Below are 17412 nucleotides of genomic sequence, written 5' to 3' on the forward strand. Positions count from 1 at the left end.
AGGTCAGCATGCAGCATCTTTGCTTGTTCATACATCACTGCCTCTCAAATGCTGTCACTGGCTAACTGCTTTCCTTTTATCCAAATCTACCTCTTTAATCATTGTTTCTTTCACACCCTTAGCAACATTAGCACTCTTGATGGCCTCTTTATGTTTTAAAATTGTGCTAATCATTGATTTTGCCAGCAACAAAAGCATTCTCTCCTTTGTTGCCTGAGATGCGCTTTTTGTCACACTGAGGTATCAGCATGAAAGTGTTGTCAGGTGGAAGTTTGGTTCAACAACAACAGAGACCTTCTTTCTGTGAACAACCTGATCGAGAACCAAATTGTTGAAGATGGAAGACATTCGAGAAATGAGGTTTGACTGTATTCTACCAATAATTCTTTCCTTGTTAGGATATTCATTTTGAGGAACATAAGAGAATCTGCATTTCTTTCACAAATCTGTAATCTTTTAAAATCATCAATATACAGAATGCCATGATTTTAAGTAATAAACAAGATAAAAATCCCACTTAGAATCTCAATTCTTTCTCTAATCAATGATTTTTTTTTTTTAAGCAGCTGATAGTTCTCAAAATATACATCTGGTACCAACTAGACAGATTTAACTCTTCTGGGGTTAAACAACGCGCGCGCACACACACACACACACACACATACACACACACACACACGTAATTCAACTAAAAAATCTAAGCATTCCCAATGGTTCCAAACTCAATGAACTGGTAAAAAACAACTGATCTCACATATGCCAATCCAGTTGTCTTTTTTAGATTTCTATTTAAAATTATCAGACTTGTTTTCTTCAAAATGTGGATTTATAGTAGCATTGCCAATGCAGCCTTAACCCCAACAGTAATAAAGAGAAGTTATCAAGTTAAGTATGGGGTCTTCAGAATAAAACTGCAGAGACAACGTTTAATTAAGAGGGGAATACCAACTTAAGTTGGAAGAAACATGAGCACAATTAAACAAGCAAAGATGCACTACTAAGAAATGCTGGCGGGCCCAGCCAGTGTGGCTCAGTGGTTGAGTGTTGACCTATGAACCAGGAGGTCATAGTTCGATTCCAGATCAGGGCACATGCCCAGGTTGCAGGCAAGACCCTCAGTAGAGAAAGTGTAGGAGGCAGCCAATCAATGATTCTCTCTCATCATTGTCATCATTGACGTTTCTCTCTCTCCCTCTCTGAAGTCAATAAAAATATATATATAAAAAAAATACTGGCGTACCTGTCCGTTGGCACCAGCTCAATTTCTAGTAACATCAAAACCAGTGAAACTACAAATTTTCCAACTCTTTCAAAGCCACTGGAAAATGGGATAAAGAAAGTAATTACCTATGGTCAGAAAAAGATCAGAAAAAGATAATAGTAATGGGGATTTTTCTAAATAAAATAAAATGAAACAGTAAATTTTAAAGTGTGTGTTTCCAAAAGAGCACTGTATTCCTCATTCTGTTTCCTTAGCATTTTTTTCACATGCACACACACACACACACACACACACGGCACTCTTAGTAATTATTTCACATTTTTCAGGTCTTTTCACTATAAATTTTAAAAATAGTTATCTCCTGGGAACTAGTTTTCTCAATTTTGGATATTATATTTCTCTATTTTAGATTTTGATTTTTTGAACCTGCAAAGAAAACATAGTGACAGACCTAAACAATAAATAAAAACTAAACATCACCCTCTTTAGGTTAGAGCTTTCAAGATAGAGGGAAAAGCATTTTAATTTCATTCAGTAGGTTCTGGGTTCTGTAAAAGTCTCACTCTTCAGTCCCATCTTCACCATAGAAAACACCTTTGCCATTTCCCTCCACTATCAAAGTGCATCTGTTTAAAATTAAACATACCTTAAAGAAAAACCAAAAATCTCCATAATTTTTGGCAGATGTCCTATGTAGCAAGTATGAAGTGATTTTCCCTTCTCCCTACTCCTTGGTTTAAAGCTGTGTACCAAACAGTGGCAAATGCATCTTCCAGGACAGCAGAGTTTACACACAATGGATTTTGTTTTTGTTTCAAGGACCAAAAAGGGAAGGGAAAAATAAAACAAAGATAAAGAGAAGAAACCCTGAGGCAAAAATGGCTTTTCCTTTAGAAGGTCTTCCTGGGCGATCACTCCTGTTCCTGTTCACAAGGTTCCCGCAATCTTCTGGGCTGGAAGGCCCTCCTCCAGCCAGAGGGTGGCGGCTGCCCCACTGCGCAGCATCCGCCTGTGAATGCGCCGGAGCCGCAGCAGGTAGAGGAGGATGGACAGCAGGACCACCAGGAAGCAGCCGGAGAACAGGTAGTGATTGTAGACAAAGGAGAAGCCCCGCCAGTGAGCGTGACTGGCCCGGAATGCCTCCTGCTGGATATCTCTGCCCACATGGAAACAAAAACCATCAACCATGAGAGGTCACAGCGGACTAATCGGGCAATAATGTGACATAACAGTGCACAGGACATGGGTTAGAGGGGCATAGGTCAGGACACAGCTCTGCAGACAAAAACTAACCTTGAGACTCAGTTTCCTTCCCTCTAAAATGTAAGATAATATGGCCTAATAGAGGGCACTTGCAATATTAATGAGATAACATGTGAAAGTGCACTCATCATCCTAATTTGGTTATAACAAAAATCAGAGACATATAGAACTGTGAGGGTTTCACTATACATGGAAGGCAATGTGGAGTCAAACCATGTTTCTGATCAGTAACACCCACTACTCACAACTTTTGCAGTTAGCCCCGCTACAAGTATTGCTTGCAGATGCTCAAGGAAATGAAGTGGTGGTGGGGGAAGGGGGGGGAAGGGGTCTGAAAAAGCTAAGACCTCATTTATCAGTGAACCAGGGATCTTCTGTGGAGGTCAACTGAGAGCCTGGTCTGTGAACCTGAATGGGGAAAAGCACACATCTTTCTTTACCCAACTCCACCTAACGTAGTGTCCACTGGACATGAATGTAGCCAGCAAACTACTGTAGTAGCAGCAGGACCTGTGACTTTGTTCCTAGTAAAACTCACAGGTCTCTAGTTCACACTGTGGTGCTCTGCAGATGCCTTAAAATACGACACTAGGACACTACACTGAAATTACAGAAGGTACCATTTCTGTTGCCAGACCTTGTAATTTTATGTTAATAAAGAACACAGATTACTATATTACAAACTTACTTTCTATAATATTTTGATAAATATATTTCAATACAATGGTTTCCTCTGTAACCTATATATTAATGTTATGCATTAAAAACATTATTTTGAGAAGGGCTCCAAGGCCATAAATGTTAAGAACCCTAGAACTGACCCTTCTGTGCAGGGGTTAGGGAGCTGACACTTGAGAATAATCAAACCCTGTGCTGCATATGAAGGGATGGGGAGGGGCAAGGGAAGAAGGACTGGGGGTGAGGGCGGAGCAAAGTCAAACTCATTGAGTCTGCAATTCTGCCCACGGTCAGTGCTAACAAGAATGCCCAGACATTCACAAACCACAGGTGCCATGATGATCGCAAACGAGAGAAGCATCTTGTGTTTGATTCTTGCTCCCAATTCACACCCATACCTTAATGGTAAAAAGCGGGTCCTGTAGAGGATTGCTCCGAGGGTCCACTGCACCTCCTTGTCATACACCTGCAAGGCTGTCTTTAGGGTTTTATAGTTGACAGGAAAGGAGAAGCCCCTGTGAAACACCTCGAACATCCAGGCAGACTTGAAGCACTGGTACCTGCCAACACCAAGCACACACAGACGTGGGACTGACTCACTTGTCAAAATAAACTGTCACGACAGTCTTCCCCTTTGGGACCAACGTGGCTGTGACGGCTTCATGAGGCCAGTGCTCTGTGCAGCCACACCAGCCGCTTGCATTTCAAGGTGATTGACGTGGTCTATGCCCCTTATCCCACAACACAAAACAGTTTACCTGGCAAATCAACCAGCTCATGAAACCTGGCTCAGGAGAATTTAGTACATTGCGTGACACAATTTTTCCTCTGGCATTCCAGATCTTATTCATTAAATAAATGCTGAGCAAGTTCCAACTTCTTAGACCTCATTTTCGTTATTATAAAATGAGAAGAGAGGAGGGTCCTTTTCTCTGTTATTCTGTGATTCTAACTGTTTATCAGAGGCTTACTTTTTGCAAAGCAGTGGGCTAAGCAAGTTATTAAGACACTAGAGGCCTGGTGCACATTGAAAGGAAACTAATTAGAAGGTGGCAGGCAGGGCGGGACTGGGCGAGATGGGCCAGACACGCCCTGGAGCCAACCTCCCTGGGTCCCTCCCGGGCTGGCCACACCTGGCCGTGGTTCAAAGGGCGTCTACGGAGTGAGCGGGGTCCCTCTGGCAGGTAAGGTCCCTTGGCTGAAACCGGCTTTCTGACATCCCCCTGAGGGGTCCCAGAGTGCGAGAGGGCACTTCGCAAAGTTGCTGTCGTACAGGGTGTGGAATGCAAACACAAGTGTGCAGTAAACCCAATTTGGGGCCAACAGTACCCAAGTAACAACATAACCCACAGCCAAAGGTGAAATCGCATGGCCCTATGAGGAATCGGGCTCCCTCCTCTCTGGTTCTGGGGTGCATCACCAGAGAACCGCCGCTGCCAAGTCACTGCAGCTCAGCAGCTCCTGCGTTAAGCGTCTGCCCCTGGTAGTCAGTGAGCGTCATACCTACCAGCCAGTCAGCTGGTCGCTTAGCCTTTTATATATATAGTATAGATAATAACTATAATAAGTAATAATATGATATATAGTATAGATAATAACTATATATCTATATATAGTATAGATAATAACTATAATAAGTAATAAGATAATAAATATACTTAAATAACTTATAATGAAAGGATTTTTTTAAAGCAAAAAATAACTATCAACAAAGCAGAAAAGGTAAACACCACTGGAGAGACAGTCTGGCTGAAAGACTCAAAAGGGACAGCGCCCACCCTGACTAATCTGGGCAGGACTTCAACAGCCAAGGATAAAGAGAGGAATCCAGGTGGAAAGTGCAGTAAAAGTGAGCAAAAATACATTTGGAGCAATATATGTTTGGGCATAAGTATTTGTCATCATGTTTGAAAGGAGGCCAAGACAGAAGAGGAGAAACAGTGCTTGACAAAGATAAACAGGTGGCTGGGCCTGGGTGCAGCGAGCTAGGGGCCCTACTGAATGTGCTGTTTCTAAAAACACTCTGGGCTTGGCTGTCCATGACTTACTTTAGCCTGTGGAGGTCAGCGTGAGAGGCATACAGTCCTCGGTCAAAGCGTTCTCGTAAGATCGACCACTTTGTTGCACAATAATCCTGAAAGAAATTTTACCCAAAATAAATCATCAGAAAAGGTTTATTAAAAATTTGTTTCACTGAAAAAAGTGTTTACCAAATTCTTACTCATAACAAGCATATCCTTCCCATTAGAACAGAAGCCTCACTTGTATGTGTGTACCAAGAAGACAAGGCACACAGACATGCAATGAATACTACTCATTAGCAGAGTGCTTGTTCTTGGTCTTAAAATTCTGCCAAAGTTACTATTAAAGAGACAGTCTCTCCCACAAAATTCGGGGAAGACAAAAATATTACAAAAGACTGTGTCTTTCAGAGAAGGGAAAGAAATGCCACCTTTCCCTGAAGCTATCTGTAATCATATTAATAGCTTACATGTATTGAGCACCGTGTAAGTACCTTTTCTGGATGTAAATCTTAAAATGACTCCTCAACGTGGCTACTATTCTAATCTCTATTTGAAGGATGAAGAAACTGAGGCTCAGAGAAGCTGAGCAACTTGCAACAGGGCACCCGGAGAACAGCACTCAGCCTGGAGTGAGAAGGTAAGGACAGGCATCTCAGGCACAGGAACCACCTTGATGAAGATGAAATGGGAAGTAGCACTCGTGAGGGAAACCAACAGCTGTCTGCTGTGATCACAGTATAAAGAGCTAGGTGGGGAGATGACGCTATAGGGTGGGGATGACATGCTAAGGGATCTGAAATGTATCCTGGAAGGAAAAGGAAGTGCTGCAGGTCTTAACAGGGCAGGTGATGGCACGGCGTTTTAACAGAACACTCTGGAAGTGGCTGGAAGATGAATGATGAAGACGAGATGCAAGAAGGCCAACTGGGAGGCTCCCGCAATAGGGCAGGTGACAGAGGCCGGGACGAGGACAACAGTAGGACAGAACGCAGGGAGGGCTCTGAGAAATATCTATGACATCAAGTAACAGGGGTATCCAGCAAGGGATGAACAAGTGACGGGGGAGTCTATAACTCCTGGGTTTTCTGGGAGGGGACTGGATGGTTAGTGATGCCATTAACTGAGACCATAACAGGGACAGAGTGGGGAGAAAATGGTGGATGTATTTAGAGTCATGACATCTAGCAGACACGGGGTGGGGGTCAGAACTGCAGCCTCTTCTTGCGAGACAGCAGCAAATCATGAGCATGGATGACACCATCCAAGAACTTGAGGGTCAGAAGGCCAAGAGTGCAAGTCTGGGGTCACCAAGGTTTAAGGGGTTGTGAAGGGGGAACCCATGAAAGAGCCTAAGAAAGTGTCAGAAAGGCAGGGAGAACAAGAGAACAGAAGTAGGAAGGCTGCATGGAATACTGTCAGATGGTAATTCCACTATGCACACTAGTGTGAAGGGCTGTAATCTGGGAGCCACTGAGAGCAGACTAGTTCATGGAGTGGGGGCAGAAGTGAGTTTCTTGCTCCTGCTGTGACTATTTCTCTCACCCAATTCCCAATGACATCCTCCACCTTTCCTTTCTCTCGACCTGGGCCTGGGCCTCCAATCGTAAAGGGAGGACGTGACCTGCCACTGTCTATACCAGCCTCTCAAAGCACATAGAAAATGCTTTCCTCGAAGGTTACCTTTGCAGCTTTAGTAAACGCAACCGCGTTGTAGTCTCCTCCCATTCGTAACACATCTTCAGTGCAATAGTAGAATTCAGAAAAGCCATAGAACTCGCTGTTCCGGAAGTGGATGGGGGGCTGGTAGACACCATTGAGGGAAGTCTGTGTCTCGTTTGTTTTGTTCATGAAAGGCTGGAGAGTCTCTCGGCACAGGTCGAAGTCTCCCGTTCCTCGCAGGTACATGGTCTGCCCATTTTGCTGGATTTCATCTTTAATGTCTAGGGGCAAGCAGGGGTCCAGGTATGGAGTGTCAGGAGCTAGACCTGTCTGCTTCCCCAGGAGCCTACAGGACAAAGAGAAACTTTGTCATGAGACCAACAGAAAACTGTGCCCAAAGAAGTGGCTCGGAGCCAGTGCCTCTCAAAATGTGTTTGGTGGAACACAGAGGGTTCTAGGATAATTAGGTGAGGGGAAGACACACCCGAGCCCCATTTGGAGATTATGAGACACGCTTCCATATGGCAGACACCTTCAGAGTCCAGTGAAACAACTACCTGGTCATGTGACCCAATGCCTTCCGTTCCTTGCACACAGCCTGGAGTCCCCACCCCTGAGTGCTCATGGTTCGTAAGCTCTGCCCACTCCTATGTTCACAGCTCCATTTTTGCCACTAGCACTTGCGATTTTTTATTATATAAAGATGAAATATGACTGAAAAAAAGGTAGCAAGTGAAAATGTATCCTGTGAAAACTAGGTTAGCCCTAACCGGTTTTGCTCAATGGATACAGCGTCGGCCTATGGACTGAAAGGTCCCAGGTTCGATTCTGGTCAAGGGCATGTACCTTGGTTGCGGGCACATCCCCAGTGGGGGGTGTGCAGGAGGCAGCTGATCGATGTTTCTCTCTCATCAATGTTTCTAACTCTCTATCCCTCTCCCTTCTTCTCTGTTAAAAAATCAATAAAATATATATATAAAAAAACAACAAAAAACAAAAAAACTAGGTTAGATGTCTTAGAAAAATATGATAAAGGCAAGTTGCCAGAAAACTGCTGTCAAATTAGGTGTTAATAAGATTTAAGAATAATTTAGAAAAAGCAATAAAAATCTAGACAGATTTGGTATCAAATTCTTCAAAAATGTCTTTAAGTTCCTGGTATTCTTTAAAGAAAGTTAAAATAATATCGAGCTGAGTGAGGGTAGTGTACACCTGAGAAATGATGGACATTGCCTTAAAACAACACTGATATTTTACTTGACTCCCCATTTCAGATATTTTTATCCATCCAAATGGCTTTTCTGTTCTATGGATTAATTTCAAATAAGTAATTGTTATATAGTTAAACTTTTAAAATAAATTTAAACTGATAGAGTGTTGCTTTTATTTGTTTTACATATTTTCTATACCAGAATTCTTCAGAAACTCATTTTAAAAAGTTTCACGGATGTGTTTAAAACCACTAACTTTGACTTCTAGATCATTTCTTTCTCTTGCATAACCTCCTTCACTATGGTCTTATCCACTAAATAACTGCACAGGCTGGTTTTCCAGAACATCACATAATTCAATTTAATCACCACTCTACCACACTTCCTGCAGGCTCCAGGACATGTGCCGTGGGGCTAGTGTTGAGTTTCCCAAGGGCCTGCAATCTAGAATGCATTACCCAGGCTCAAAACTACTAATATGCTAAGAGTGAAATTCTCCTCCATCAGGGGAGTGGGTCTGAGGGACAGCCAGCCTCCTTTGGAGCCTGGTGGGATGTCAGGCTGAAGGCAGGACCCTGGTATCCTTTCACTTCCTCTCTCACGCAGCTGACAGGCTTCTGCTGATGGAGGTCTCCCTGCTTTGCCTCAAATGTTTTCTAGGAGGACAGACCTGGATTTGAACATGCCTGCTGAGCAATGAAAGGTGCTTGCTTTACCTGTTCTTCTGGAACGTGTTGGCAAATATCTTGTCTTCATATCTCTGTCGAGCAGCATTGCCACCAAACCCAAGAAATGTGGCCACATAGACTCGGTACACATGCTCAGTCTGGTGAACATCACATCCCAGGTTAAATTCAGCCAGCAAGTTCTTAGCTACTTCTTCCTGACGACGTAAAGGTAACAAATGTTAATATTTTAAGCAATACAAAAACAATCACCTTCTTTAAAAAGAAGGATCTAAAAAATTCTCATTTAAATGCTTCTGTATTTCCTTTTAAGCGTCCCTCCTAATTCAATATGATAAGTCTGACTTAAGAGATTTCAGATGCAATGCCCATTTGTGCCCATTTGTGGAATTATTACAACTTTTTGAAAAAGTAAGTTAGTAACATAGTTCATTTCTGCTAAATCTGTTTAAGGAATCCTATGCTTTGGAAGTAATCCTAAACATTGAAAAGTCTCTGTACACAAATGTCCTTTGCAATTCTGGGACAGAAAAAGCTGGATGTCATCTAAATGTACGACTCCTAGGAAGGTTTATAATTTATGCTAATCAAGTTCATGGAGGAAGATACTTATGCGCTATTTAAAAAAGGGCACAAAACTGCATAAACAGTAAGATTATAACCATATTTTCAAAAACTATAAAAGGGAAAAAAGAATGAAAAGAAGTAAAGCCAAAATGATAACAATTTCTTCATATGATTCATCCATAGGACATTTTTAATACTGATTTGTATTTTTCCAAGCTTGCTTTATATATTTTTACTTTATTCTGAAGGGAATGACATGACTTTTTACCGAGTGTAAGTTTACAGAAGCATGTCTAGATAGGAAGTAGGAAACACTGATTGTAATACTTGAATTTACAAAGCACTCTTCTAAGGAGTTTAATAAATATATCATTTACTGGGCAAACACCAGGTGCCCAGCAATGTGTTAGATATATGCACTATGTCATTTAAACCTGATAACTCTATGTTAGAGGCACTTGCATTCATATTCATAGACGGAAACCAACTTAGAGAAGTTAAATTACTTGCATAAGGTCACACAACTAGTGAGGACAGGATGGCGATGCCGCCTAGGCTTCTTGTCCAGCACCAGTCTTTTTTAACTGACACTACGTTGCGTGAAAGTGGAGGAGACCCGGCTTTGGTATTAAATTACAGCAGAATGGAAACAGGGTGATAAAGACATGTAGCAACTCAGGAATGTATCTGGAAACCCTTCTGCTGCTCTCCCCACAAGGCCACCGGCCCTTGGAAAACTGCAGTGACAGAGAGCACTGAAGGGATGGAGAAAAGACAGTAAACCGAAGTTTAGGAACATAGAAGCAGTGAATACAAACCTCAGTCCTTTCTGGAAAAGTCGAAAGCTATCTGCACCGTTAAAAAAAAGTATTTTCCCTAATTATATCAAGAAATCTGATGCTATTTTAAGTTTTTCTAATCCCTGATGAGAAAAGAACTGAAAATAATATACAAAATTCAAGCATGTGATTGGCATGTATATCAAAGAAGAACTCCATGTAAGTTCAGAAAACAAACCAGCTGACTTCAATGACCAAACACAAACGGCTTAGGGGAGGTTTGCCTTGGCTTCCTCCTGTCTCCTTTGTCCTGGGTTGAGCAGAGGTACCTCAGCAAGCACAGTAAAGGCGTGTTCAGACTCAGAAAATAAAACAAAAATGGATGGAGACATGTTAAATGAAACCAAATCAAAAAGAAGGAAATTTGTACAGATAATAACCTGCTGTGAGGAGGCAAAGCTTACAGTTTTGGGGACTTCGTATGCTATCTGAGTGGACACGCCTCCCATGTCGAGAATACCGGCAGTTCTTTTCCGGAGAATGGCTTCACTGCTCTCACTTCCAGGAATGTTAACCTCCACGACTGCCTCATCATCTGGAAGCATGAGAAACACCCATGGGAACAGAGCAGATCCAGAGAACTGGGATCTTCACAGAGGCACCTTGTTTTCACGGCATGTTTCAAACATTTCTAGGCAAACCCAGCCTCCTCTTCACAACTAAAATCAAGCTGTGCGAAACAGCAACTCCTCTCATTCCACCTACACACACTTAACTGTGTCACAAAACTTAGCTCCTTTTTATCCTTTCACTACATAGAAAAAGCCACAATTTCCAGTTACATGCATTAGTTGGAAACATGATACTTACCATCTTCAATATGCTCAAATCGTCCGAGGACAAAATTAATGCCGATCCAAGCATACACACCTGTAGACATTGCACAGGGTAAAGATAAGAATAGTTTTTAAATACTTTGTATAACTCTGATCAATGCTGTCTGTGCAAACATCTCATTTATTTTACTCCCCGACAACCTGTGAAAACATCATCTGAAATAACACATTTCTACTATGTATTTTATCTTTTCCTAGTGGCTTTACAAGAAATCCCTAGTTTAAAATTTATAGTTTCATATCATTTACATAGGTTGAAAATATAACTCCCTAGAGCAGTGGTTCTCAACCTTCTGGCCCTTTAAATACAGTTCCTCATGTTGTGACCCAACCATAAAATTATTTTCGTTGCTACTTCATAACTGTAATGTTGCTACTGTTATGAATTGTAATGTAAATATCTGATATGCAGGATGGTCTTAGGCGACCCCTGTGAAAGGGACGTTCGACCGCCAAAGGGGTCGCGACCCACAGGTTGAGAACCACTGCCATAGAGGCGAAGTTTCCTTAGAAATTTATAGGTTGTTTTCAAATACTGGAGTTTTTATTTTTTATGAAGTTAAACCTATCAGTTGCAAGGTTTACAAACAAGTTAACTTTGACTCTTCCGTGTCCTTTATCCCTTACTTTCACTCATTTGCAACACCTGATTCTCTTTTTACAACATTTCCTATATCCAATATCTTTACCCATTTTCATTATCATCGTAGTTAAGCTGTTACAGAGATCCAATCTTCCTACCCCTACTCTTCCTCTCCAACCCACTCTATTCTCTGCTACTGAACTGATCTACAGAACAAAGTCCACATTTCACAGCTGAACACTTCAAGACCTGTCCAATATTTTTAATTGAATAAATTGGACATGTAACATTCTGTAAGTATGATGTACAGTGTGTTACTTTGATACATTTATATACTGTAATATATTGCCCTAACAGTGAAATTTATATTACATAATCATAGTATAATTTTATTATCTTCATTATGCAGTTGAATTTAAACCTGGTATTAAGTTGACCTGCACAATTCAAACCCTCAATGTTAAAGGATCAACTGTACTGTGCATTAGATCTCTATGGCTCATTTACTAAACACCAACAATCTACCCTCAACCCCCATTCTCTGGTAACAACCATTTTACTCTTTTACAGGTTTGACTTTTTCAGATTCCAAAAATAAGTAATATTATACAGCACTTGTCTTCCCATGTCTGACTTATCTAGCTTAATATAATGTGCTCAAGGTCCATCCATGTTGTTGCAAATGACAGGATATCCTTCTCATGGCAGAATATTTTTTATCCATTGATTGTTGATGGGCACTTGGGTTGTTTCTGTATCTTGGCTATCGTGAACAATGCTGTGATAAACATAAGAGTGCATATATCTTGTCAAAGTCCTTTTTCATTTCTTTTGGGAATAAAATATCTAGAAATGGAATTGCTGGATTGTACGGTAGACCCATTGTTAATTTTTTGAGAAACCTCCATATTGCTTTCCATAGTGATTAGAACAATTAACATTCCCACTAACAATGTACAGTATAAGGGTTTCCTTTTCAACACATCCTCACCAGCACTTGTTCTCTCATCTTGTTGACAGCCATTCCACAATGGGTGTGAGGTGATATCTCATTGTGGGTTTTTAAAATTTTTATTTCATTTTTTCCATCACCATTTTCATTGTGCTTGTAATTTGCATTTCCCTGATGACTAATAACATTGAGCATCTTTTTATGCTCCTGTTGGCCACTTTGATGTCATCTTTGAAAATGTGTTTCACTCTTCTGACCATTTTTCAACTGTATTGTTTTTTGTTGTTGTTGTTAAGTTGTATGAGTTCATTTTATATTCTGGACATTAACTGTTATCTGATATAATGCTTGCAAAAATTTATTTCCATTCTGTGGGTTTTCATTCTAATTGTTTCTTTTGCTGTGAAGAAACTTTTGAGTTTGATGTAGTCCCATTTGTTGATTTTTGCTTTTTATGTTTGTGCTTTTAGTGTCATGTCCAAAAAATCATTGCCATCATGAATACTGATGAGCTTCTTCCCTAAGTTTTCCTCTAGACATTTTATGGTATTAGGTCTTACATTTAAGTCTTTGATCCATTTTGAGTTAAATTTTGTGAGTGGTATAGACAGGGGTACAACTTCATTTTTCTGCATGTGTTTCTCCAGTTTTCCCAGCACCACTTGTTAAAGAGACTATCCTCCCTGCACTGGGTGTTATTTCCCTTATTAGCTGACTGTCTAAAGCAGGGATTTACTTTTGGGCTGTTTCCCTGGTTGATGTGTCTATTGTGACTGTACCATATTGTTTTTATTACTATGGCTTTGTAGTAGTTTGAAATACAGAAGTGTAATACCTCCAGCTCTGTTCTTTTATTCTCAGGATTGCTTTGGCTATTCAGGGTCTTTTATAGTTCCATACACATTTAAGAACTGTCCTATTTCTGTGAAGAATGCCTTTGGTATTTTCATGGGGACTATGTTGAATCTGTAGATGGCTTAGGGTAGTACGGACATTTAAAAAATATAAATTATTCTGATCCACGAACAAACACATACTGTCTTTCCATTTGTTTTTTTTTTTTATTTCTTTCAGCAAAGTCTTATAGTTTTCATTGTACAGGTCTTTCACTTTCTTGGTTAAATTTATTCCTGAGTATTTTTGCTTTTGATGCTATTATTTCTTTTTCAGATGCTTCATCATTAAAGGAATACAACTGATTTCCGTGTATTGTGTATCTTGCCACTGTACAGAAAATGTTGACTCAATGATTAGTCAATTTCTTGAATGATTCTCTGGGATTTTCTATATATATCATCAGCAAATAGTGACAATTATACCTTTTCCTTTATAATTTGGATGCTTTTTATTACTTTGTCTTACCTAATTGCTCTGGCTAGGCTTCCAGTACTATCTATAATAATAAAATATGCTAATATGCTACTTAGACCAGACAGCTATATGACCTGGACGACCTTCTGGACGAGGGCAGCTGCCTCAGCTGCAAGGGCTGAGCCCCTTGCACAAATTTCATCCATCGGGCCTCTAGTATTGTATAAGAGTGATAAGAGCGGGCATCCTTACCTTGTTCTTGATCTTAGAGGAAATACATTAATTTTTCCCCATTGACTATAATGCCAGCTATGGGTTTGTCATATATGGCCTTTATTATATTGAGGTATACCCAATCTATTAAGGGTTTTTCATAAACAAATGCTGTAATTTACCAAATGCTTTTCCTGTGTCTACTGAGATAATCATGCTATTTTCATCTTCCATTTTATTAAAGTATTAAGTACTTATTGATTTGCATATGTTGAATCCTTGTTGTCTCGGGAATAAATCCCAGTTGGTCATGGGGCATAATGTGCTCTTGATACTGGTTTGCTAATATTTTGTTGAGAATTTTTGCATCTATATTCATCAGGATATTGGTCTCCAGTTTTCTTTTCTTGTATCCTTATCTGGTTTTGTCAAGGTAATGCTTCATAGAGTGAGCTTTGGAGTGTTCTCTTGTCCTTGATATTTTGGGAGGAGTTTGATGAGGGTTGGTGTTAACTCTTTAAATGTTTGGTAGAATTCTCAGCCATTTGACCCTGGGGTTTTCTGTGTTGGGAGTTGATTACTGATTCAATCTCTTTACTCGTTATTGGTTGTTCATATTGTTTATTTCATACTGATTCAGTTTTGGTAGGTTATGTTTCCAGTATATCCATTTCTTCTTTTGTTGGTATGTAATTGTTCATAATAGTTTCTTTTGATTCTATGCATTTCTGTAGTACCAGTTTTGTTATCTTTTTTATTCTCTGGTGCCTATTTCATTTATTTCTGCTCTGATCTTTATTATTTCCTTCATTCTACTAACTTTGGGCTTGATTTTTCTAGTTCCTTGAAGTGTAAAGTTAGGTTGTTTATTTGAGGTCTTTCAAATTTCTTAATATATGTGTTTATTGCTATAAACTTTCCCTTCAGAACTGTTTTTGCTATATCCCAGGATATCTGATATGTTGTATTCCCATTTTTATTTGTTTCAAGACAGTTATTTCCCTTTTGATTTCTTTGATCCATTATTGTTTGGAATGTTGTTTCGTTTCCATATATTTGTAGATTTTTCTCACTTTCCTCTTGTTGACTTTTAACTTTATACCACTGTGGTCAGAAAAGATAGTTGGTATGGCTTCAATCTTCTTAAAATTTGCTAAAATTCCGATAATCTATTCTAGAGAATGTTCCATGTGCACTTGAGAAGAATATGTAGTCGGCTGTTGTTGCCTGGATTGTTCTGTAGATGTCTGTTAGGTAAATTGGTTCTAATATGTGGTTCAATTCCAACATTTTCTTGATTTTCTGTCAGAACAGTCTGTGATTGCTGATAGTGTGGTATTGAAGTCCACTGTATTATTGTATTATTACCTATTTTTTCCTTAAGATCTGCTAATATTTGCTTAATATATTTTGGTGCTCAGGCGCTGGGAGCATAAATAGGATGTCCCAAAAAATATATACACACATTTTGAATAACTATAAAGGCAGTGTTTATTAAAATACATTTCATTTTCAAAACTGACCTATTGGCTATTGAAGTGTGCATACATTTTTGGCGGACACCCTGTATATTTATGTCATAGCTTCTTGATGTATTGATCCGTTTATCATTATATAATGACCTTCTTTGTCTCTTCTTACCTTTTGTCTTGAAGTCTATTTTGTCCAATGTAAATATGGCTACACCTGCCTTTTTAAAGTTTCTATTTGCTAGGAACACTATCTTCCTTTAACTTTGAACCTGTGTGTCTTTAGAGCTGAAGCAAGTCTAAAGTTTCAGCTCTATAGGTAGCATATAGTTGGGTCTTCTTTATTTTTTAATACATCTAATCACTCTGTGCTTTTTGGTTGGTGAGTTCAAACTATTTTCATTTAAGATGATTACTGATTGGTAAGGATTTACTATTGCCATTTTATCTTTTGCCTTCTGGTTATTTTGTCTTCCTGTTATTTCTTTATCCTTGTTTCTGTTCACCTTTGTAAGTTAGTAGTTTTCATGCTTATTTGCTCATTCTTCCATTTGTTTGTTGTTGTTTTTTTTGTATCTCTTCTCTAGATTTTTGCTTTGTGGTTACCATAAGGTTTACATAAAACAGCTCATAAATAAAAGTATTTTTGGCTGATAACAAATTTATCTTCATTTGCCTATAAGGGTTCCATCTTTTTACCCTTCCCCTTTTATATTTTTCAAGCCACCAATTATCTTTTTATGCTGTGATTTTGTTACTAAGTTGTAGTAGTTATTTTTAATGCTTTCCTATAATGGTTATGCTATAATTGTTTGACATACTATTCTAAAAAGTTAGTTTCTAATATTGTCTATCATCTTAATCAGAGTTTTGTGTACTTCTGTCTTTTCATTTCAGCTTGAAGAGCTTTCAATATTTTTCCTAAGGCCGATCTAGTGGCTGGTGAACTCTCTCAGCTTTTGTTTGTCTGGGAAAGCCTCAGTTTCTCCTTCATATCTGAAGGAGAACTTTGCCAGATAGAATAATCTTGACAGGCAATTTTTATCTCTCAGGACTTTGAAATTGTCATCCACTCTTTGTTGGCCTATAGTTTCTGCCGGGAAATATGCTGATAGCTCAATGGGGGTTCCTTTGTAGGTTACTGTCTACCCCGCACCTCGCCCCCCCCCGATGTCTTTACAATTCTTTTCTGACAGTTTCAATATAATGCATCTTGGAGAAGGACTTTTTGTGTGTTGAGATAATAAGTGTTTTACTAGATATGTACATTCAGTTCATTCCCCAGGTTTGGGAAGTTCTCAGTTATTTATTTAAATACACTCTGCTCCTTTCTGCCTTTCCTCTGGTATACCCATTAATCTTATATTGGCTCTTCTAATGGAATCTATAGTTCTTGTAGGATTTCCTCACTTTTGAAAAATCCTTGGTTCTCTCTCCTCTTCCACCTGAAACATCTTTATATTCCTATCCTTGAGCTCATTTATTCTCTCTTCCATCTGATACGCTTTTCCCTCCAATACTTTATCTCATTTACTGAGTTCTTCAGCTCCAGAATTTCTTTTTTTAGAATTTCAGTCTCTTTTGTAAAGTACTCCTGTTCATTAATTTTATTCCTGAGTTCATTTCATTGCCTTTCTGAGTATTCCTGTAGCTTGCTGAATTTCTTCATAACAGCTTTTTTGAATTCTTTATCAATTAGATCACAATAGTCCATGTCTTTGTGTTCAGTTATTAGAAAATTATCATTTTCTTTTTGTGATAATATATTACAGTGATTATGGTGTTTGATGAAAGTGCCTCTGCTGAGCATTTCAAGTAGTGAATACATTTCTTATCTAGGTAAAGCTTGGTTTATTTTGAGTCTAACAATTCAACAAGTTCCTAAGTAGAGTACTTTCT

General features: G+C 39.3%; 1 protein-coding gene across 9 annotated transcripts in view; it reads right to left on the bottom strand.

Annotated features, from left to right (window-relative positions):
* Positions 1 to 1706: 1706 nt before the first annotated feature.
* Positions 1707 to 17412, bottom strand: part of ENTPD4 (ectonucleoside triphosphate diphosphohydrolase 4) — a 29676-nt gene continuing 13970 nt past the window's right edge. For 4 of the 9 annotated variants that reach the window (XM_014466188.2, XM_014466190.2, XM_023764307.1 and 1 more), the window contains 8 exons: positions 10960 to 11019; positions 10554 to 10684; positions 10374 to 10448; positions 8774 to 8940; positions 6868 to 7192; positions 5212 to 5297; positions 3562 to 3723; positions 1707 to 2378 (listed from right to left, as the gene is read on the bottom strand). In XM_014466188.2, the coding sequence (XP_014321674.1) occupies positions 2150 to 2378; positions 3562 to 3723; positions 5212 to 5297; positions 6868 to 7192; positions 8774 to 8940; positions 10374 to 10448; positions 10554 to 10684; positions 10960 to 11019 (1235 nt within the window). In that variant the 3' untranslated portion in view covers positions 1707 to 2149. Of the gene's footprint in view, positions 2379 to 3561; positions 3724 to 5211; positions 5298 to 6867; positions 7193 to 8773; positions 8941 to 10373; positions 10449 to 10529; positions 10685 to 10959; positions 11020 to 17412 lie in introns of all 9 variants that reach the window. The other 5 variants (XM_006100747.3, XM_023764310.1, XM_006100744.3 and 2 more) reach the window with 3 other exon arrangements.

Source organism: Myotis lucifugus, unplaced genomic scaffold (assembly GCF_000147115.1).
Source record: "Myotis lucifugus unplaced genomic scaffold, Myoluc2.0 scaffold_328, whole genome shotgun sequence".
Classification (NCBI taxonomy): Eukaryota; Metazoa; Chordata; class Mammalia; order Chiroptera; family Vespertilionidae; genus Myotis; species Myotis lucifugus.